At 43.6% G+C, this 24,733-nt stretch overlaps 1 protein-coding gene across 1 annotated transcript in view; it reads left to right on the top strand.

Annotated features, from left to right (window-relative positions):
* The window catches only part of grm4 (glutamate receptor, metabotropic 4), a 98,153-nt gene extending 79,138 nt beyond the window's left edge, over nucleotides 1-19,015 (top strand). Inside the window, exons 8-11 of the mRNA XM_077727069.1 lie at nucleotides 4,746-4,882; nucleotides 5,891-6,826; nucleotides 16,004-16,250; nucleotides 17,998-19,015. Coding sequence (XP_077583195.1) covers nucleotides 4,746-4,882; nucleotides 5,891-6,826; nucleotides 16,004-16,250; nucleotides 17,998-18,047 — 1,370 coding nt within the window. The 3' untranslated portion in view covers nucleotides 18,048-19,015. The remainder of the gene's footprint in view (nucleotides 1-4,745; nucleotides 4,883-5,890; nucleotides 6,827-16,003; nucleotides 16,251-17,997) is intronic.
* The last annotated feature ends 5,718 nt before the right edge of the window (nucleotides 19,016-24,733 follow it).

The following is a 24,733-nucleotide window of genomic DNA, read 5'->3' as shown; positions in this document are numbered from 1 at the left end:
TGCTAAATTCTGCATGACTTTCCCATGCCGAGGTCATTAACACTTAATGACCTAGCGAGCGGGGAAACATGGCCAAGTTCGCCAAGGTGCCCTCTTTCTCACACACACACACACACAAAAAGGAAGAAAAAAAACATATGTTGGCTTAATGAGAGCTCATTTCCAAAGGTGTGTACCTCCACCGTGATCATTAAATATCGCCGCGGATTACAAGCCTTTAATTAACCCCGTTGGCCCGGAACCAGTAAACGGCCATCAGTCGGCGTGCCTTTGCAACCCTGGGGCGCCGCGCCGTCACCCCCTTGGTGGGGGGCGGGGTGCGTGGAGGGGGGGTGTGGTCTAGGCCTCCGTGGAGCTCATTACGGCGGCAGACTGTTTAGACAAGCAGTTTGTGCCGCACGACGGCTCGCCTTTAAAATCCGCAAGTTAAACGCCAGGCCGACAATGGCGCCTCTAATCAAGAGGACGCCGCAAAAACGGCAGGTCGCGTTCCCCTCTCGGCCATTTTGTGCCATTAACAGAGGAGACGGAACTCAATTTTCTTCACCGCCGGGAAGATTTGGCGTGCTAGGCTAGCATACGCCCGCTCACAGCGTTGCGGCACTTATGTTCGTATCCCGCCGTGGCGAAAAAAAAAAGGAAAAATGGACAAGTTTGGCGGGATTTTTGTTGTGCTCCTACAAAACTTTGATTACCCAAGGCACGGGTGTCAAAGTGGCGGCCCGCGGGCCAAATGTGGCCCGAGAAAGTCAATCGTGAGGGCCGACTTTCTGTTTTAGGATCAAATTCAAATGAAGAGTATAGATTTGTATCACATTTTCTGATTTTGCCCCTTTTAAATCAATAATTGTCATTTTTTTATCCTTTTTTTCTGTGTTTTTAGTTGAAAAATCATTTTGTAAAATCTAAAAATATATTTGAAAAAAACTAAAATAAACATTGTTTTAGATCTATAAAACGGAATGTTCAGGGATTTTAATCCACTTCTTTTAATACATTTATATAAAAAAAATCTAAATATTATATCTAAAATGGTCCGGCCCAGAAACAATGAACAAAACCGAACCTGCCACGAGAAACATGGCGTGGAGTAAACAAAGTGGACGATCCGACAATGACTCACAAACACACGGGGTTTAATAGACCCACAAGGGCTGATGACCAAATCACGAGCAGCTGGTTACAAAGAGGAAGGGGGCGCCAAGAGACGAAAATGCAAACAAAGCAACCAAATAACAAAAATAAACCATAAGCGCTATAAGCTAGCAGGCTGTTTGAGCATCCGCTAATTCCCAAATATCATAAAACGCAAATATTGGAGCAAATATGTATTTTTCAGGGGGTTGCAAATTATTATGAATAAGGAATTTGCAATGGATTAGAACACTTGATATTGTTGGATTAAATTAATAAAGCATTTCAGCGCTAAATTGATTTTCCCATTTTGACTACTTCTATTCAAACCGTATATTTTGAAAAAATAAAAATCCTAAAATCAACTTTAAAAGACTATCCCTAATCCAATTTTAGCCATTTTTGACAGTTAGCAACGATTTTAGACTCTATTTAGCAGATCTATACTCCCTTTGTAATGCTACATATAGCCACGTAGCATATTGACTGAACCTAGCATGCATTATGCATCTTTTTTTTTACACTGGCTGCATTTTTTTCTCCCTCAACATCTCAATAAAAGCCACCGGAGGGAATATCGCCAAAAACCTTCCCCAACATTTGCCACTGTTCTAAGCCATTAAAAAGCAACATTAGCGAACGAGCAGCCAGACATATAAAGGAAATAAAAAGGAGAGCAAGTGTGCTCGCAGATGAGCATGGCCGTGATTATCTTAGCCGCTCTTGCATCTTAAAATATTCATATTTGCGGGACCCGAGAGAGGGACGGAGGCCAGAAACTGGGGCAGTGGACTGAAGTCAAGCTCACCCTCATTGCTTTTCGCGACAACATTCACCTTGACAATACGCTCCTACTGTTAAAAACATTCTACAAAATTGGAAAAATATCCTATACAAAAATCCCCAAATCACCATTTTATGTTTCTATCTATACGTACTGTATTTTGAGCCGCCTCGCGTACAAACCGCACCCTTATAATGGCCGTAAAATGGTAGAATTTGACAATTTCTCTCGTATAAGCCGCCCCCATGATTCACAAGTATCAGCTGACATTTTCATGGTTTTCAAAACCACAATCTGGGTTTGTAAGGCCGACAGACCAGAATCTGATGCAAAGCGCCGGCTTTTGCGGTGAATGTCAGCGGCGCATAAACATGTTGTTTTGGGGCGTCCCGCCGTCCCGTGACGCGCCGGCGCCCCGCGGCGAACGAGCCGGCCGGCAAATGGCGCTCGCCGGGTGGGCGGCGGCGACGGAGGCGAGAGCGGAATTTGCCAAATCCGTGTTTATTCACACTCTGTGTTCAAGTGGTCATCGAGTGGAGAGTGAGATGGATTGTGGGGCGCGTGAAAAGAAAAACAAAAAATTATAATAATAATAATAACACGGCAATGGAGCCAGACTGGCCAGTTTCCAAATTTTGGATTTTCGTTCTGCCTCGGCGGAGCGCCGTCATCGCTCGCCGCTGATTGAGTTTCCTGATGGAAAAATAGATTTGGGCTGGGACGCCAAGTTGCGGCGTTCCAGACGGAATTAGCGGCTTTCATTGGCTCAAAGTGTCGCACATTCAAACGCGCGCCGTAGAAATGGAATAAAAGAGGATTAGTTTACGTTACCGCCAAAGACTTTTTTTGCACGCCAGTCCGGCCCGAGTCACCCGATCTGCCTCGCAGAGTACTGAGGATTTATTTATTCCATCATTTTCTCAAATACTTTTGCTTACGAGGGTGCTGGAGCCCATCCTAAGTGACTCTGGGTGGGCTGCCAGCCAATCGCAGGACACCAGGAGACAAGATAAATTAATTCTACACATGGCCAGAGACGATTTAGCATACAATTAAATAGCCTAGCATAGAAAAGATTTAGCATACAATTAATTAGCATACTATTAGTTAGCCCAGCATACAATTAATTAGCCTAGCATACAGACAATTTAGCATACAATTAATTAGCCTAGCATACATTATTTTGCAATGTGGAGGGAAACTGGAGGACCTGGAGAAAAGCCAAGCAAGCCCGGGGAGAACATAAAAATTCCAGAGTGAGAGCCTACCAGGGATCAAACCCACGACCCTAGAACTGCGAGGCTGACAAGATAAACACTGGTCCACCGAGCCACCGTCGTAAATGTATTGCATATAAAAGTCTTTTTTTCAGTTTGAAAAAAAACTGCGATGTTAAAGCCATATTAGAAGGTTATTAGTGAAAAAAATGCAAATTAGTGGCGAGCCAATAACATTTAAATACTAGGTTGTCGTCAATATCTCAAATCTAAAAGTAGTCCAATCTGATATATCAAGCTTTCTGAATTGTGATTTTCTGGATTTATCCTCTTATAAAGCATAGTTTTTGTTTTTTTGAAATATAGCCTTGGATTATTTTAAAAATGCAATAAATGGATCAGGATTACTGGGTTATTTATAGCCCTAAAATGATGTGCGCCCAATAAGGGTTAAAAAATAAAATAATTTGTCTCTATTGACAGTGTTGATATGATTAAGCGAGTGGCTAATTCCCTTCTTTTTACTGAATGGCGTCAGCAGCGTAATCCTCCCGTGACGTCCAATGGCTTTGTTGTGGTGGGCGGGCGGACGCCATTGTCACGGCGGCAGCGCATTGGCAGCCCAAAATCCACGTCTGGATGACTTGGCCCAGATGTGGATTACAATTAGCCTTTTCATTGGGAACCAGTGGGAGGCTTACAAATCAATAAAGCGGCTGTGGGCGGATCAGAAAACAAAAAACAACTAAATACACAAACAAGGCGCGGGCATTTTTCGACGTGGGACGCCGGACGGGTCTCTGGACCGAGTTTTTCTCTCGGCGTCCTACCTTGATTAAAAACGCTCGACTGGGCCGTCCGGCGAAGACGAAGGCTGTCTTTTTTAGTGACGCGTCATTACGGCCAGTCCTTCAACGGCGAGCGCTGATCGCGGTGATGAAGCACAAGACGGGAAGTCAAAGCGGATCATTGTTAGCGCCCACGCCGTCGCTAACAGTCGGTCGGCGTTTTGCCACGGACTGAAAACCGGAAAGTTCGCGCCCAATCATTCCTTATTTCATGATATTTTAAAATGTATTCATAATTGATTATTTATCTGTTCATTTGTTGTTATTTGTGTACTTCCCTAGTTTTTTAGTTATTTGTTACTTATTTATTTGTTATTTATTACTTATTTTTTGATTATTTTTTACTTATTTATTTATTATTTATTACTTATTTATTTATTATTTATTACTTATTTATTTATTATTTATTACTTATTTATTTAGCATTTTTTAACTTATTTAGTATTTATTACTTATTTATTTAGTATTTATTATGTATGTATTGATTACTTATTTGTTCATTTGTTGTTATTTGTGCACTTTCCTACTTATGTTGTTGACTAATTATATTGACTACTTTTATCTTATTTATTATTTATGACTTATTTACTATCTAATTCTGACTTTTTATCGATAATTTATTTATTTTCAAGATTTATTGTTCTGTTTTTTGATTGTTATTTACGCGCTTAGTGTCTAAAGTTTGAAATCGATCTCATACATGATAACAAAAGCATTCAGTTTGAATTTGACGGAATTTGTGATTTTTCCGATTTTGCGCAGGTATCGCGGGAAACCCGGTGCTGTTCAACGAAAACGGCGACGCCCCCGGACGCTACGAGATCTACCAGTACCAGATCCGGAACCTGACGGCCGAGTACAAGATCATCGGCCATTGGACGGATCAACTTCACCTCAATGTGAGTCACCCAAAAGTTTTCTTCTATTTGTCGCCCACCGTTCCATCGCCGCCACTTCACCCGGGCGTAAATATCCGGAGGGCCTCGTGCCCCCCCTCCCCCCTCCTCCCTCCCTCCTCCCTCCCGCCAGCCAGCCCACGCAATGTCATGAAAAGCGATCCGTGACAGACACATTTAATAGCATCTGCGCCCGGCGGCGTCCTAGACTTGCGAAGCGGCAGACGGCGGCCATGAAGTGACGCTCTCGTAACAGTAAACGGCGTGAGAGGAACAAAACAAATTATTGTTTAGACAATATGAAGAAAAGGCCCTTTAGGCGTAACGGGGGGAGAAGAGTTTCCATTTGAAAGACGGCCAACGTTTGTCTTCTGGACTTCTTAATAAACAAGATGCCGTCGACTTGGCGTGCGGCGAGGGCCACTTTTCTGACCACATTTATTAAAAGAGCGCCCACGTTTGGCTAAAAGTGGAATTATTGAAGAGTTGACCTGTTTTGGAGATCAAATTTGAAATTATCGGGATTGCTTGTTTGGGCCGATTTGCTTCGGAATCAACTCAAAATCTTGCTACTAAGAATTAATTTTTTAATTTTCATAACTGCAACTATTTGCAAGGGTCACAGGGGGTGCCGGAGCCCAACCAATGGTGACTATGTGGGGGCTAGCCACAAGGAGACCCACAACCAAACATAGTGAAGGGCAATACAGTCTTCCATTAGCTTAGCATGACTATTTTGGGAGCTGCTTTCAACAGTAAACTCTCTGTCACCATTTGACCGGCGACCAAACGTCCGGCGACCAAACGTCCGGCGACCAAACGTCCGGCGACCAAACGTCCGGTCTCGGGTCTCTAGGATTTCGGGCCTTCGCCTGGTCTCGGCTCAGTTTCAGGGGTGAACGCCACTGGATTTCCAAATGCTAAACAATACCTTCATGCTAGCATTAGTTTGAGTTGGACTCTGGACTCCCACACTAATCAAGCTTCCCCTCGACCCCGCCCCCTCGACAGGTCCGTTCCATGCAGTGGCCCGGCGCCGTCCGTCAGATCCCGTCGTCCATCTGCAGCCAGGCGTGCCGGGCGGGCGAGCGCAAAAAGATCGTAAAGGGCATCCAGTGCTGCTGGCACTGCGAGCGCTGCGACGGCTACCAGTACCAGGCCGACACCTTCACCTGCAAGATGTGCCGTTTCGACACCCGGCCCAACCACAACCACACGGGCTGCGTGTCCATCCCCATCGTCAAGGTGGAGTGGAGCTCGCCCTGGGCGGTCATCCCCGTGCTGGTGGCGGTGGTGGGCATCATGGCCACCCTACTGGTGGTGGTGACCTTCGTGCGCTACAACGACACGCCCATCGTCAAGGCCTCGGGGCGGGAGCTGAGCTACGTGCTGCTGACGGGCATCTTCCTGTGCTACGCCACCACCTTCCTGATGATCTCCAGCCCGGACGTGGGCGTGTGCTCCCTGCGTCGTATCTTCCTGGGCCTGGGCATGAGCATCAGCTACGCCGCCCTGCTGACCAAGACCAACCGCATCTACCGCATCTTCGAGCAGGGCTCCATGACGCTGAGCGCCCCCCGCTTCATCTCGCCGGCCTCGCAGCTGATCATCACCTTCACGCTGGCCTCGGTGCAGCTGCTGGGCGTGTGCATCTGGTTCGGCGTGGACCCGTCCAAGGCGGTGGTGGACTACGAGGACCAGAGGACGTCCAACCCGGCCATGGCCCGCGGCGTGCTCAAGTGCGACATCTCCGACCTGTCGCTCATCTGCCTGCTGGGCTACAGCATGCTGCTGATGGTCACCTGCACCGTCTACGCCATCAAGACCAGGGGGGTGCCGGAGACCTTCAACGAGGCCAAGCCCATCGGCTTCACCATGTACACCACCTGCATCATCTGGCTGGCCTTCATACCCATCTTCTTTGGCACCTCGCAGTCCACCGAAAAGGTAGGTGTTCCACTACTACTACTACCACCAGTACTACTACTACTACCACTACCAGTACTACCACTACTACTACCACTACCAGTACTACCACTACTACTACCACTATTACCAGTACTACCACTACTACTACTACCAGTACTACCACTACCATTACTACCAGTACTACTACCACTACCACTACAACCAGTACTAATACTACCACTACCACCAGTACCACTACCACCAGTACTACTACCACCACTACCACTACTACTACCACCACCACTACCACCAGTACTATTACCACTACTACTACCAGTACTACTACCACTACTCCCACCACTACTACTACCAATACTACTTCTACTACTACCACTACTCCCACCACTACTACTACCAATACTACTTCTACTACTATCACTACTCCCACCACTACTACTACCACTACTACAACTAATACCACTACCACCACTACTACTGGAGTGGTCAATACATTGGCCTCGCAGTTCTTTGGTCAAGGGTTTGATCCCAGGTGGTTCTTCCCTGTGTGGAATTTGCATGGTTTCCCTTGGCTTGGCTTGCGTGGTTTTTCTCCAGGTACTCTACTTTCTTGCCCCAAAACATCCATGCTCAGGTAATTATAAGCTTAATTGCCCTTAGCTTAATTGCTCCAGCACCTCCCGCAACCCTTGTGAGGATAAAGCGGTACAGAAAATGATCGAATACTCGACAATATTCAATTACAAAGTAAAAAACTTGTGATAGGGGGAATATGAAAACTGCTTAAAAGTGCTTTTGCGCAGTCATGTTATTAATCATCGTGAATAATACTATTGTTTTTTTATTTATAAAAATGTTGACACGCACGCGGAGGGCGCCGGGCAAAATTAGAAAAAAAATAAGCTGCACTTTTGCATGCTCATTGTTGTTCTTTGAATGAGTAAAAAAGATATTTAGCAGAGCGCCAGCGGCTCTTCTGCTTTTAGTTCCACTCTTCCGCCCTTGTGTTTGAAGAAGGCGGCTAATGTTTAATTAGCAAAACTGTTGGGATAGCACGCAATCTTCCTCTAGTTTTATATGCAACACTCACACACACACACACACACCTTGATCAACCCAATCAATACCATTGATCAGCGTTGCCCTACTTTACAATCCATTGGAACCGAGATAGTTTGCAAAATGTCTTTTGTCCACTCAATTTCAATAAAGCTATCTCAATATTATAATCATATAAAAGGGTGATTTCAAAAAAGCACAAAATATGGAGGCTACAAATCCATTTTTCAATTACGGAGTGCTAAAATAAGCGTTGCAAACAAATGGTTTAAACAAAGTTCTTTGCATAAATAAACCAAAACAGCAGATAAACCTGGCAACCCAATGCCATAAATTGAGCTAATTTAGCTGTGATTTGTTGGACTGGTTAGTTTCAATAATGTCAAAATAGTCTGTATATCTATATATTTTTCCACTTAGTTTAACTATTTAACTGCCATAGCAAACCATTCAAAAAAATACACAAACATTTAGTTTAACCTGATTTCGATCTCTGAAACGCATTCCGATAAATTCCGATTTCCATATTTAACGCATTTCTAAGTGCGGAATTTTCTATCATACGAATGACAAAACTTGAAATGGATACTATAAAGTCTATTTTAGATTCCCTACCCAAAAACAAAATGAAATATCCTCAAAATCTAGTCACGTCTGTCTAAACGCGGGTGTAGCAACAGTCTACGAGTTCATTCCGATACAAAGAAGGCACACATCCGAGAGAGACGCACTTCTATTCCCCAGTCAAATCATGGCTGGTGACCTGGCCCACCACAGATCCCATTGAGCGAGGACTCTGAACACGTTCCGGGTCAAGGGGGGGGACGCGACGGCTAAGGACGGAGGACGGAAACCATCTGGGAAAGCGGCCAAAAGGGGCGCCACAATACAAACGCGTCCACCGCTGCCGTCCAAATGAAAGGGGCTTCTTTCATTTTTTCCTCTCTTTCTGGCCGGGTAACAAAAGGGAGCTTTGTGCGTTAAGTCCAGTGGATAGGGGCCCACGGAAAAGCCCCGCCCGCCCGCATTGGCGCCGAGGCTATCGGTTAGAAACAGCACCTTGTCCGAACCATGCAATAAAACCAATCCGTGCGTCCAACCTTTGGAGATTAAACAAAACAATCACTCTTAAGAGCAAAAAAATATTCAAAATTCGGTGATTAAGTGGTTAGCAGAAATGGGCTCGCAGTTCTGGGGTCAAGGGTTCGATTCCAGGTTCAGTCTTCAATTAAGCATGTTCTCCCTGAGCTGGCGTGGATTTTCTTTAGGTGCTCTGGATTCCTCACACATTACAAAAACATGCATGCTAGGCTAATTTTATGCTAAATGTATTGGTAATTTTAGCAGTACAGTGTGAGAGTGGTTAGTACGGCCGCTTTGCAGTTCAAAAGGGTTCAAAAATAGGTTTGGACCTCTCTGCATGGAGTTTACATGTTCCCTGTAACCTGTGTGGGTTTTCTCTGGGTTCTACGCTTTCCTAAAAACAGGCATGCTAGGCTAATTGTGTGCTAAATTGCTAACCCTAGCTATAATTTAGTCTCTTTGTGCCCTGCTATGGCCTAGCCACCGATTTAGGGTGACCGGTGTGAGCTAGGATAGGCTCCAGCACCCCAGCGAACCCACTGAGGGTAAGCGCTTCCCAAAAAAATCCAAAACAATCAATGAATCTCTCTGGGTTTCCCGTCTTCGGCCCGGAAACCATTTCTATGGCGTACGTCGATGCAGAAAATCTGCATACGACTGCAGTCTGGGCTCAACCAGATTAATAATTTAGCGAGCTAGCGAGCAAGCGGCAGCCCGGCCGGCGTCTTGTTTTCATGGGCCGGTTGTAAATCTACACAACAGCTTGTTCGCGAGGCCACCTGCGGTCGAGACGTGGAACGGAACGGAACGTAGCGTAAGTGGCCAAACCCCGACGGCTGCTTTTATGGACACGCTCGTCAAACGCAAGCTTTACAATAAATCGCTTTTTTTTCCCACGGGCAAATCACGCAAACTTCATTCATTTATTTCACCCGTTTCCCGGCTTCCTCAGATTTATCGCATGCGGATTAAGCATCCATTAGCAAGTTATTTTGTTTGCAATGGCAAAACTTTTCTTTGTTTCCTACAAAACTACAAATAATTCGATTTAAAGGGATGTATACAGGTGCTTATTGTTCTAAAATGCTCTTCATCTTTTTAAAAATGCCACATAAAGTCAACTTTATTGCCTTCCAATACTTTTTTATGTTTATGATGGAGTGCCGTTACTCAATTATCTGTTCACAGTAAAAAAAATGCTTTTTGAGATGATGTTTAGGGATTGAATCTTACATTTTTCTAATTTATTGAGGCTTCTTCTTCCGTAGCTAATTAGCATGCACGACAACTTAGCTGGAAGGGAGTCCCACTTTTTTAATAGTTTTTGAAAAAAAGTATAACATGGCCCTGAGCTATGCTAAGTTTGAGAAACAAACTTTTATGTGGGTATGCCCCGTTTTTGTTTTAAAGGGACGACTTGAAAAAAGAAAGTACGTTGTTAGCATTTAGCAGATATTTGGTTGCGTTGAATGAGTCATATGGATTGGAATTTAAAACAACGACTAAAACAAACTAATTTTCAGTCGCCTGTTGTGGTGTAAAAATAATTGATAAAATGATTTTACTGTCAAATATGAGATTTAAAAAAATGAACTGAGTTATGAATCAAATCTGGAAACAACTTTTATACTCTAACTTAATTAGTTACCTTTGACATCCCTACTTCTGCTACTACTACTACTGGAATATTACATATGCGTGTCAACCTTGGCTGGCTCCAGAGGTGACTGTGTAGTTCCCTTCAGAAAGAGTGCTAAATTAGCCAAAGCTACCTAAAACTCAACGAATAAAAAACACTCCGAAAAAAAATTCAATTCAATTTGTCCAATTTTACATCCATCAAAAACAATCTAACGTCTGACTCAGCAAAATTATATTTGGACACAAGACTTACTACTACTAAAACCCTGAAAGTATTGGACAGAAAGCTCAAAACGCAGCACCACTGTCATAAATATCCAAAAATACAAAGACCTAAACTGGGACAATCCTTTTAAATATGCAGATGCCACCTTAGTTTACAAAATCTTCCAAAACAAAGCTCCTCCTCCACTACAACATTTTGTAACACAAAACTCCAAGACATCAACAGGAGCTGGCTCTACAGGTGACTGTGTACTTCCCTTCAAAACCAATGCTAAATTAGCTAAAGCACTTTCTCTGTTCATACCTGGAACTCAATAGCAATTAGCATACATCTGAACCTTTTGGCCAATCATCTTCAAGCCGTGCTAGTAGACCAATCAAAACTTGCTACGCTACTATGCTACCTTTGTGTGTCATTGTTTATCTTCAACCTACACAAGGGACTAAAGATGGAAATTAGACCTTGGCTACAATCTTACATATTTACATATGTTCATTAAAATGAAAGAGTACATTCATTAACAAGTGCTTTCCTTTATTAAATAAGTCAAACTCAAAATGGGAACAGGTAAATATCATAACGTCATTCAAATCTTTCTCAAAACATAGCCCCTCCCCTATCTGAAACCCCTGAAATAATAACGGCGAGCACATTAATGACGAGTACATAAAAAAGAAAGCGTGTGCGTGACACATTGTGTGGTTAGTGATGAACGAGCTAAGGTTTGTAAAGGGGGACGTCTCTTATTTGCGCTGGGAAATGAACTCCCGTCAAAGCCAAAACACACCTCATCACGACGTTTGGGTAGCACGCCGCGTCACGTCTGGCGGCGCAATTAAACGGCGCGCGTCTGTCGGCGCAATTAAACGCTCGGCTTCCTTCTGCCGCCGTGGCGCACTTTACTTGAGGACGTCCCAACGGTCGCCACGGGGAGGGAGGCGGTTTCCCACAATTCAGAGCGCCACATCTGGTCCCCGTCGCCAACGCGTTTTTTTTTTTTTTTTACCGTAGCGTCGCACGCTTACCTGGAGAGTGGCGGCTTGAGTCTTTGGAGGCGTGGCATTTGTCATTAACGGGTCGCTTGTTTCATCCGTGAAGGCTTGACAAAGTCCGCTAAAAGACAATAAAGGTTGGAGAGGCATTAGTCAAAAAAATACAATTATTGCACTACATTTAAGACTTCCATTTTCTCAAAAATGCTTCAAAATATTAACATTTTCAATCTCCCCCTCCTACCTGAGAAATGTTGTGTTAGAATAATAATAAATACGGTCGTACCTCTACTTACAATTTTGGTAAGTAGAGGTATACTTTATATGTAAATTCCCTAATTGGTTCCAGGGTCCTCACACAACTACCAACTAAATCCTTTAAAAATTGGTCAAAGTGTCCCAATATTGTATGACAGATGTGAGGAAACACACAAAAATGAGAGAAATTTATAAGGAAATTATTTATTAATGTCTTAAAATAAATAAAGCATAGGCAAATGTGTCCTGCACTTCTAAAATATCGCCCTCCGTTGCCTTTTTAGATGTAATACCCGTTTTTTGCCCGCCAAATGGCGGCAAGAGAACGTTCTACTAGGTCTGAAAGCCGTCCACTTTGTAGTACATTTTGGACTTTTACGTGTGCCTTATGTGTTTGTGAAAATAAGTGCTAAGTTGAATTTGTAGTTTTTAAATTGCTTAATAAGGGGACTTCCAATATAAAATAAAAAATAAGAAAATTCATTTACATTTTGGGGGATTTTGTAACTTGGATCTTTACTCATTTGCATATAAAACAATTTGTAATCTGAAACTTTCGTAAGTAGAGGCACATATAGACACTACATTGAGTCAAATAGAATCATTTTTTAAATGATATGGCAAATGGGCAATCCTTTTTCGTGCCAGTAGAACGACGCAAAGATGACATCACCTCGCACCAGATGCCAGGACATTCCCCCACTTGGAGGATTTCCGGCAAAAAAACATTGGCGGTGGCGGCGGCGGCGTTGGCATTATTCAGCGCAACGTCCCTCCCGGCGGTCCAATAAGGCCTAATGAAGATTGATGAGAGCACAACTCCATCTCGGATTTGCATATTATTATTATTTTTTTCCCCACCATAGAGCAGTTGTCGCCTTCATTAACCCCCCAGCGGAGGACGGCCCATAAGCACATCTGGGGATTAGCGTTAGCCAGTCCCCACGAGTGCGCCGCCGGTCAAGGGTGAACGGACCGCTAAGCTAATCAAGGCTAAAGGACTGCCATCTTTACAAACGCTGCGCAAAAGCCAGCTCAATCACGGGATCCCCGGAGGCTTCTGTTTGTTTATTAGCCTAATGAGAACGCCGCCGCCGCCGCTGCCACGCCGCCACGGCGACCTCCCACCCTCGCCGCCAAGCGAGGCGGTGGGACGGCTGGGAAATTCATGGGATCCGTTTGAGGGTCGGCGCTGGAAATAGCGTCTGTTTACATTTGCGCGTTCTTAAATTAGGAGGGCATTTTTATTCAGGGGCCAGGTTTGTTGCGCTACGTTGCGCCGGCGCTAATGAGGCAATTTCAGCCAATCGGGGGATCCACCTTAATGTTGTTTACGTTGCCGACATGTAAAATGAATACGTGTTTGTTCCAAAGTTGGCAAATCAACCGCCAAGGAGATTTACGGCTTTGAACGCATTCGCTGACGCTTGGAAAAATCGTGGCGAAATCTCACAACTAATGACGAGTCCTTCATTCATTTACTGCAGCACCCCCGTAAACTTCCGTGGGTTTTCTCCGGGCACTCCGGTTTCCTCCCACGTCCTCAAAACATTTATGCTAGGCTAATGATATGCTAAACTGCCACTAGCTCCGAATTATTGGTCGTTTGTCTCCTTGTGCCCTGCGATTGGCCCCCACCCAAACGTCCGGGCGACCAAACGTCCGGCGACCAAACGTCCGAGTACCCCCACCCAGTGCCCGTAGCGAGCTAGGATAGGCTCCAGCACCCCGTGACCTTTTTGAGAGGAAGAAAATGAATTGATGAATCTTTAGCTAATTGTTATTTTTAGTTTAAATTGCGATAAATACATTTCAAATAAAGACAGAAAAATACAATGTTTGGACAACAAAATAGGATAGGCTTCAGCACCCCCGCGAACCTTGTGAGGATAAGCGGTTGACACAAAATGTGGCTATTCCAGATTTCCCCATCAATTACGGGAATAAAATCCCAGATTTTTGTTTTAGTATTCCGATCTGTGGCCGCTTTTATGATTTATCGGGAAGTCCGCGGGCGACCCCGCGAGAAACGTTAAAGGTACGTGCCCAAAACACGCTCGATGGGATGGGATTAACGCCACAAGACGACTCAAAGCCGTCCTAATCCTCCACGCGGCGCCAAAAAAAGGCCGCGTCGGATTTGCTTCAAATCAATGTCCGTCAAAATCAAGGGGCGGAGCCGCCTGGCCGTGACAGCAACCAATTACGGGCCTTTAATGAACAGAGTGCTGGCAAATACTCGTCAAAATCCAATTGATCGCTGACAATCTCCGGTTTAATTGATCGTTAGAGCTGTTTGATTTAAACGGGCAAAAGGCCACCAACGTTTCAGTGGGGGGAAAAAATCATCACTCCTGCAGTTAAAACATATATAATAACAAGACAAAATTGCTTTTGTATTCCCTTCAAAATACTCTGAAAATGATGCACACAAATGTCCTCACAATAGAATATCGCACAAAAAGTAGTATATAATCTCGTATTAGCGAACAAATACAAGACTAACAGGGAAAAAACACTGAAAAATGCAACGCTCCGCCCAGTGCTCGTATATCAAAATGTGTCTGGTGTCTCAAGATAACTATTTGCTCCAAACTGTACTCGTATCTCAAATGACTGCTGTGTGGAAGCCCAGCGGCTGCTGATAATAAGAAAAGATTAAAGCTTAGACCACGTGGGGTTTAAATGTTAGGCGGCTTTGATCAAGGGGTCCGCGGGGAGGGATCTCCGCCACTGGAGCTCCCAAAACACCCGGCCGGGAGGAAGAGCCTGCACTATAAAAGGAAAAATCCGATCAAATATTTACACGGGCAGATTTTTATGCCCGAGTAGGCCTTCTTGTAGCATCGGGACAACTCCTGCCTACCAAAATGATCACCTAAGAATCACATAAATAGGACAATGCTTCATCTTACAGGGGGCAAATAGGGACAATTAGTGTAAACAAAGCACCAAAGTCGCTTCTGCAAAGTATTTGGAGGCCATGTTTGAAAGGGCCGTCCTTGAAATTATCATTTTGATGTCTAAATGGCAAATCTGGTGATTTTTTATTCTATTTGGTTGACGGTTATCACCAGTTTGAGAGCATTCCATTTTTTTTGGGCCTAGAAAATCGGCCAACGTGGATTCAGTGATTAAAAATGACTGGTCGCCAATCAAAGAAGTCATGAACGGAAAAGGGCCTGATGACCTATTTTTCCAAAGTAGCCAAAGAATGCAAAAATAGAAATGAAATATAGAACAAGTCGTCTCTGGAGTTAAAGTTGCTTTTTTGAGTGGGATAGTTTGCAATTCATCAAACATGTTTTGGGATCAAATTCAAATGATAGATGTATGTACATTACATTTCCTGATTTTCCCCCTTTTAAATCAATCTTTGTCATTTTTTAATCAATTTTTTCTGTGTTTTTCGTTGAAAAATAATTTTGTAAAATCTAAAAATATACGTAAAAAAAGCTAAAATAAACGTTGTTTTAGATCTAGAAAAAAACTGAATGTTCAGAGCTTTTAATCCAGTTGTTTTGATCCATTTATAAAAAAAAATCTAAATATTCTATCTAAAATGGTCCACATAAAATCAAGTTGACATTAAAGCGGCCCGTGAACCAACCCAAATCTGTTCTTCGCTAAAATACGGACCAAGGGACAAAATTAGGCAATATTTTGCTTAAAAACAACAACAACAAAATCCATTGGCGGTCAACGAGATTAAAATCAACGACTGTGATCTTAGTGGCTCTTTGATAAGAAACACGGAAAGTCCCACTCATTTTTTTCTACTTTGACGGCAGCTTGTCCGACTAACGGATCATTGGACTCGCTAATGAGAAAGCCAAGACCGCATCTGTCCTCACTTGTCCTCGGGGGGGGAGGCGTCCAAGCAAAAGGGTTAAAACGCTGTCTTTTTTTTTGTTGTTGTTGTCTTCTTGTCCCCGGCAGATGTACATCCAGACCACCACGCTGACCATCTCGGTAAGCCTGAGCGCCTCGGTGTCCCTGGGCCTGCTCTACATGCCCAAGGTCTACGTGGTCCTGTTCCACCCGGAGCAGAACGTGCCCAAGCGTACCCGCAGCCTGAAGGCCGTGGTCACCGCCGCCACCATGTCCAACAAGTTCAACCCCAAGGCGGGGCTTCGGCCCAACGGCGAAGCCAAGACGGAGCTGTGCGAGAGTTTGGAGACGCAAAGTAAGCAAATGGTCGTGGATCCTCCTTTATCTGTCCTTTGCCGTGAAAAGTCAGAATTGGAAGTCATTTAATACTGGATGCTAAACGCCCGCCGTCGTTTATTTGCGGCGTCGCGGGGATTGTGGCCACCACGGATTACAATTGTCAACCCTCGCTATTTTCTATATTCAATTTCCAACATGTGTAATCTGGTTAAAGGGGAAAAAACGCAAGCCCGCAGTGGGATATGACGTTGCTTTTACGTACCCTTGTTACAGAGTTTTTCCCATCTTACAGTGCCTTGACTTACACATTTTTCATGTTACCAAGTGGAATATAGATTTTTGTTTTTCGGCCCCCTGTTAGGGAATTTTTCCTGCCTTACAGTGTCCCAACTTTCCATATTCAGAACTGCCAACTACTACAGATTTTTAGGAGTCTACCCAGAAATGTAAGGCAAAATAAGGGACTCCAGACAACCTCTCGAAACTGCAGAAATCCCCCAAAATGGTCACTCAATTATTTTTTGAAGCAACCATTTCAGAGAAGTACCAAATTTACAAATTTCTAAAATACTACCACTACTACCACCACCACTACTCCCACCACCAGTACTACTACTACCACCACTACTCCCACCACCAGTACTAATACTACCACCACTACTCCCACCACCAGTACTACTACTACCACCACTACTCCCACCACCAGTACTACTACTACCACCACTACTACCACCACTACTCCCACCACTACTCCCACTAACACCACCACTACTACCACCACAACTAACACCACTACTACTACTACTACCACCACCACCACTACTACTACCACCACTACTACTACTACTACCATTACTACCACTTTCACTACTACCCCCACAACCACCACCACCACCACTACCACTTTCACTACTACCTCAACCACTATCACCACTAATACTAATACTACCAACACCACTACTACTACCACCACTACTACTACCACCACTCCCACCACTACCACTACTAACTTTGACTTAAAATGTCTGTATATTAACACCCTGCAATTGACAGCACTAGATTGTCCAATCCAATTTGACAGGAATCAAAAAAAAAAATGTGTCAAGGACAAGCCATCTCTGGCCTGACAATTCCATCATCTCAAACTAGCGTCATCGCACGCCCCCCCCCCCCCCCTTGCACAAGCAATTATTCAATAACGATTTTTTTAGGGGGGGAAAGCGACCAGTCTGAACGCGGCATAAAACTGCAAAAAGAAAAATGAGATTTACGTCAAGCTAGCGTCACAGAATTTCATATGGAGAAATAAAAGGTCGTCGGGGGTGACGTGTCACGGGACGGCGTTACGCCGGCTCCAATTTGATGGCTTACTGGGCCTTTTGCTCCAATAAGCCCGGCGTGTCCGAGCGGTCGCCGCCGGCAATTTAGCCCGACGGGATTGTTGTGGCGGCTATTTGAATAAGCGCCATTCGTCATTGTCATGGGCGCCCCGGATTTAACACTTGATGGGTTTGAAAAATTCCCGCCGGCGTCACCACGGCCCACCCTCGGGATTTATCGACGCCACCTCGGCGGCTCGGCCGGCGCCGTCTGGGGACGTCGGGAATCGGCGGGATTTACCTAGAAACTGACTAGTGAAAATTGGGACAAATCGGAGCGTTTTTGGGCTGTTTTGGAAGGAGTTTTGGCTGGGATTAGCCAATGGGTAATAACGAAGTGTATTCAAAAGAAAATATGAAATAATTCAACTTTGTGTTTGACAGGTTTCTCGACAAAGCAGACGTACATCAGCTACAGCAACCACGCCATCTAAACGCATCTGACCATTTCCCCAAATCAAAGGGGGATTCCCACCCGACTGGCCAGGAGCCTCATTTTCCCACGGACGCAAATCACCGGACGGACTCGTGAGGAGGGGGCGGAACGCCACCCAGGAGGGAGGCGCCATCTTGTATCAGAAAAAAACAACGGAAAAAAAAACAACAACCTGCATGAATGCCACCCGGGGAGCCAACGCCAAACATTTCTTTCTTTTCCATTGACCCGAGCAAAGTCGGCGTTCGTTCCGGGCGACCCATCCCCACCCCGGGCGCCCCCCCACGGGCGTGGCCACTCCCCCTCGTTCATTAAGCGAGTTGTATCGGACCGAGCGTGCCGTGCATGATAAGTTCGTGGTGTCGTTGCTGTGTATTCGGAATGCGTTTAAAACTCGGTCCTTCGGGGGTGCCTTCCAGATGCTCTCGTCCATCACCCTATGTGTACGCCGCGACGGACGGACAGACGGATTGGTCTCGGCATCCCTCCACGCCTCGCCTTCGCTCGCTGCCCGGTGTTCTGTCACATTTTGCTAACGCAGCTTTGTTTTTGTTTTTTTGCCAAATTGTGCGACTAATGTTTACTGTTGTGATCATCTAATCGCGACTCCAAAAAAGTACTCGGTACACGAATAATATTCACCTCAATAACCCGTTGAAAGGAATTCCAGCTACTTTGCATGACTTTTTAATCGCATACGAAATTAACTCAAAAGGGGTTAGCTCGGATTTTTCGTAAGTTGAACCGCATTTTTCGTGGAGTTTGGGGACGATAAGTCGCAAGTTTCAGGAGCTAAAAATATATAAAAGTTGGACTGGGGAAGAAATTGCATTTTTGGGGGAATTTTAGTTGATAAAAACCAAAATGTATTATGAACAAGTCATCTGGAAAGGAATTTAACATCAAAATAACAATAGAGGCAACAGGCTGAATATATTTTTGGAATAAATAAAGTAATTATACTGTTTTTTTTATCAGTTAGAGGTGATTTTTTGCGGTTCACTTAAAGAATAACATGATATGATAATGTGTCAATAATTTCCATCAAAAATTTGCTCCCGACTATGTCAAACTCACAACTAAAACCAAAAAAAATACTGCAAAAAATATGGTACGCGCCGTAATTTGTTCTTCAAAGGAGCCCGATATGAAACTTTAAAATAATAAAACGTCCAAGAGTCGGATTTTTGATGGGCGGCAAAATAGGACAGAAGACCGGCCGGCCGGCAGGCAGCCGCCATTTCCCGTCCAGACTAAGAAATGAAATCGAGAAAAGAAGGAAAAGCCTGGCTGTACAGATATCCATTAAGAGGAAGAATTAAGATGAAGAAAGTCCTTGAGCATAGCCCACTCGCCCACTCACTCGCCCTGAAGGTGACTGATATTCCTACATATATTGCCTAATAGGATAGTCGCAAAATTCATTACGAAAGGGCTCCGTCCGTGTCCTCTGACGTGGCTTTGCTTTTAAAAGGGTCAAACTTGACATTTTTTGGTTCCAAACGATGACGGCGTTTGGACGTCCAGTACGTCTGAATTTGGAATTGAGTTGAGCCAATCACAGCTATTTGGAGCGGCAGATGGTCAAAGATTGGGAATGGCGGCTGAGAAGTGACAAAAATTGAGACAAATTTGGGACTTTAACGGGTTTGTTTGTCGTTTTTTACGTCAGTCGTTCGTCAAAAAGGTTTTGATTCAAAAGGAAATGTATGTCATTGATTTGTTTGCTGTTTTCTTGGGAATGTCTGCCTTTTCAGTCCTGAGACGACCAATCCAATTCAAGTGGGAGGGTCCACAGCAGTGGCCCAACACTGATAAACTTATTTATGTTTAACTCATTGCCTGACATTGACGTCCAATCCATTCAAAGTGGGAAGGATGGCACCGTAGTCTACAAAAAAATGGAAAATTCCCACTAGAAATGGATTGAACACGTACCAATCATTTGGATTGACGAAACATGGCACCCGTGGAGTCAATATATGGAGAATTATGGCTATATTCGAAGATTAAAAAAAAAGATTTTTCTATAAATGAAGGTTTTTTGTTTGGGGCGATTCCATTCAATGTGATTGAAATAGTCGGGTGATGTCTGCTTTTTTGTCCCCACCACCACGTCGTAATCCAAAAAACAAGAAAGAAAAAAAATGTAGAAAAACGGAGAAAAAAAAAAGTTCAGTGCCTGGCTTATCTGATGATGTATTTGTCCCCCCCCCCCCCCCCCCCCCCCAAAAAAAAATCCAAAATAAGTGTGTGAAGCATGTTTATTTTTTTGATACAAAATTTTATTTCTATTAAAATGTTTTCAAACTGCCTGTTCCGATTTTTGTGGCCGCCCTTCTCTACCAAAAACACGCAAAGGACTAATTTCGCAAATTTTGTAAGAATTTCTTTCAAATTGAAGGCTTTAATGCTCCCACGGAATTTGGAAATTTGGAAAAATTGATCAAAATTGAAAGAAAATTGCGGACTTCAACCAATTTCTAAGACATAAAAGTCGATTGATTGACATTACAATAGAAAATACAGTGGTACCTCGACATAGGAGCGATTTGAGATACGAGTAAAATTTCGAGCAAATATTTATTTTGAGATACGAGACAAATTTTGATATCATAGAATAATCATGGCCACTGTCTTTCCCGTCTCCGTCTTGAATTTGATCCTAAAAAGGAAAATCGGCGCTCATTATTGACTTTTTCGGGCCGCACAAAATGATGTGGCGGGCCAGATTTGGCCCCCGGGCCGCCACTTTGACACCTGTGGTATTTACATTTAAAACAATATTAGAATTAAGTTTAATGTAAGGTTAGATAAAGTTATTTTTTGAGTGTATCTGCATCTTAATCCAAGTTCATTTCAATGAGTTGATGTTATGTTACCAGCGCGTTGCCGTGCAAAAAGAAAATATAAAAGCAGGTCCTGAGTTTTACGCTTTCCGGGAAAACCTGACAAAAAGCGTCTAGCGGCTCTCTATTTGCGCCCGAGGTGACAGAATGGGTACGGACGGGCGGGCGGGCGGGCGGCGCCTCGGCCCCGGACTCCAACGCCAACGTTTCCCGCATTGCGTTAATGAGCGGCCGGCGGGCGGGCGGGCGGTTTGGGCGGGTGCTTTTTGGAAGGAAGGAACTATCTCTCTTTCTCTCTCTCTTGGCCGTCATCAACATTGAGCCCTCCCACCACCACCACAAAAATTGAAAAAAAAACAGAGAAAAGCGGCCGGAGGCGACGCAACGGGCCGACACGTGACCAAAGGAACGCCGCCGTTGGACGGACACTCTCCGCGAGTGAGCGTCCGTCCGTCTCGGGATGCAAAGCCATGGACGATGATGTGCGTGCGCTAGGGATGCGGTTGCTAGGAAACAGCCGAGCGTGAATATTGCGCAGGAATCCTGCTCAACATCCTAAGCAGCCACAAAATATACATTGCTTTGCATTTTTCTCTCACCTTACACTTGTACGTCTTTAGGGTTTTTGTCGCTAAGTGTCCAGAAAAAAAAATTCGGATGAAATAACGTAGACGTGTGATTGGGTGATGGACATCCATATTATTTGACTTGTTTTTAACCTAAACATTCGGGTTAAATATTAGCGTTATTTTGAATGGTGAGTGGTTATCACGACGGCCCTAAACTTCTAGGAACGAGGGTTCGATTCCCGGAAATCGCGCATTCTCCCTAGCTCGGGTGGGTTTTCTTCAGGTACTCCAATTTCCTCCCATATCCCCCCCCATAAAATGCATGCTAGGCTAATTAGAGGCTAATTTGCTCCTAAATATGACTGTGATCGCCCAACGATTCAGGCTGGGATGGGCTCCAGCACCCCTTGCGACCCTTGTGAACATAAGCAGTACAGAAAATGAATCTAAAAATAAGGGTAGATATATTATTTATATTTGTAGGATTATTTTTCTTGAGAAATCTTTTCATAGACAACAAGCAAGCAAGAAGAAACATACACATTAAACTGTATCTTATTAAAAATAAATGTATTCTCTTTTTCCCTAAGGTTACTTCTAAGGCTCCCATTGAATTGCTACTGCAGCAATCATTAAAATACACTCTCCCTCCCCCCCAAGAACCCCCCTCACTCCCCCACCCACCCCCACAAGAGGCTGTTCTCCCCCTGAACTCTGTCAAATCTTACCTCTGGTCATTCATATCAATTTTACCTACATATTCATGAAGTGAGATACCGATATATCGTAAACTTACGTGAAGGACTGTTTGTGTTCCCTTTTAATTTGCCACCGGTATCAATAAAGTTTTGTTAAATTTGAATACGACCTCAAAATATTCCAAACTTGTTATAACTAACATAACATAAACAAATGTAAATTAATTTAGATTATGATGCAAACAAAAATAAATTTAATCTAACCTTAAACTAAACCTAATTCTAATTTTGTTTGAAATGTTGATACCTCTCTTGGCTCTATTGGCTCCGCCTCCACCCTGACTTTCAGCTTCAACGTATTGAGGGTTGTTTGCTTTTGTCTTCCCTTCAAAATACTCTGAAAATGATGCACACAAATGTCCTCACAATAGAATAACGCACAAAAAGTACTATATACTCCTCTCGTATTAGTGGACCACCTCCGCCATTTGCACCGACTAAAAAGAAGAAAAAAACACTGATAAAATTGCAATGCTCCGCCCAGTGCTCGCAGAGATATTACACAAATGAATTGCGACCAGAAAGACGGTGGCCATTATATTCGTATGAGCATTTTAGCATAGGTCAAATTTGTCTCGTACCTCAAGAGAAATATTCGCTCGAAATTTTACTCTTATCTCAAATTGCTCGTATGTCAGGGTACTCGTATGTCAAGGTATCACTATATTGTAATTCAATTTAATATGGTCCAAATCCACTTCTAGATGAAGTCAATTTGTAAGTAGAGGTATTTAGATTTCCGTGACTAAAACTAACTTAAGAAAAAATAAATTCCATCCACTGCAAAAGGTAAAGAAAATCACAACAACAATTCATCTCAATAAATTCAATTTCCCATAACTTTATCTAAAAGGCAAACTACAATTTCCTACAACAATTAGCGATGCATTCACTCCCTCTAGCGTTACATATTAGAAATGCAACAGAACGTAGAGTCAATTCCAAATTCTCATGTGGGCCATTTTCAACATTCTTTGCTATGGGCCAATAAAAGACCGTGTTTGGATTGGATCGGCCTCTTGGATTGTCACCGGGCTGTGGTTTTAGGCGAGTCGCAGGTTGAAGACACGTGCTACGAGTGTGAGGAGCTGCGCAAAAGTAGGCCATGCTAACAAGCGGCGTGACATTGGACACAGGCTGCTTACAAGAAGCGCTCACTGCACTTGCAACATTTCTGCTCTCACTTGACTTGAGCTCAATCACCCCAAGCCATTCCTTCCTTCTTCTCCTTCTTCTTCTTCCACTACAGACAACTCAAGCGTCACATTTTCTATTTTTCCGTCATAGTGCCAGAGTAGTTCCATCTACGTCTATTTTTTCCATTAGAAATGTGACTGAATTCGATTGGTTGAGCCACATAATTCCATTTCTTTGTCAATTCAACCTCCCAAAAAGCGGAACAAACTATTTTAGTCCATTTTTGGTATCGACCAGAAAGCTACAGCGTGTTTTTCTTCCATTTAGCTTGTTCAATGTGAAAGACAGGGTTTTAATTTGTGTTTTTTGTATCCGAAAAATTCAATACTTTTGTCAGATAATAGTTAAACGGGAAATAGGAACCACACGATAAATGCCTTCATATTTTTGTGAATTAAAGACAGTAGAAAAGGAAGCCATTATCTGAATATTTTCTGCAAAACTAGTACATTGGTTTTTTTTTTAGATGAACTGCAGTAACACCCCAACATCGACCACGAGAACTGCGTAAAAAATCCATGTTTCTACTCAAGAGGGACACCACGTTAGCAATGGAGTTCATACAGACTCCAATCCCCATAGATTATTTACTCTAAAAGTGACGTCTGGCCAATGAGAAGGCTGGCTTTTTTCTTTTAAAGATGAACTGCAGTAAGACTTTGACATTGAGGACTAGAGGGAAAAAAATCCATGTTTCCTCTCAAGAGGGACACCAACCACTAGAAGAATCCAATTGACGTGGACACGCATCCTCTTCCTCCCTCGGTCGGTCGGCAAAGTGGGTCAAGTCGACAAAGAGTTCAACGGGCTCTCCAAATGGGCCAGAAAAAAGTGATTTATCGAGCCTGCCGGTGGTGACAACAAGAGGGCAGTGGAGGTAAAAAGTAGATCCTTCCATTTGTCCCAGAGTTAGAAGAAGTGCGGTCACAACGGCGAGATTCGCAGGTGATTTTTCCAGGCCACAGCAACTCATTATGATCAATAACACGCCTCAGTAAAACACCAGGCTAATGTTTAATCTATGGTTAGCGAGAGTACTAATGCACGAAAAAATCTTGGGACATAGTAAGAAAACAACGCAAGTAATAGCAAGCAAAACAAGTTATATTACCAACTTTTTATGGTTAGCAAGCGCGCTAAATTACGAAAAATCTGGGGACTTAGCATGAGAAAATGCAAGTAATGGGTAGGAAAACATTATATTCCCTACTTTGTATGGTTAGTGTGACATGCTTAAGTGTTTAATAGCATGTCACAATAGCAAGGGGTGCTAATTTACGTAAAAATCTTGGGACCTAGCATGAAAAGAGT

Source organism: Stigmatopora nigra, chromosome 10 (genome assembly GCF_051989575.1).
Source record: "Stigmatopora nigra isolate UIUO_SnigA chromosome 10, RoL_Snig_1.1, whole genome shotgun sequence".
In the NCBI taxonomy this organism is placed as follows: Eukaryota; Metazoa; Chordata; class Actinopteri; order Syngnathiformes; family Syngnathidae; genus Stigmatopora; species Stigmatopora nigra.
Note: the sequence above shows the minus strand (reverse complement) of the source record. Positions and strands in the feature narration are given on the sequence as shown.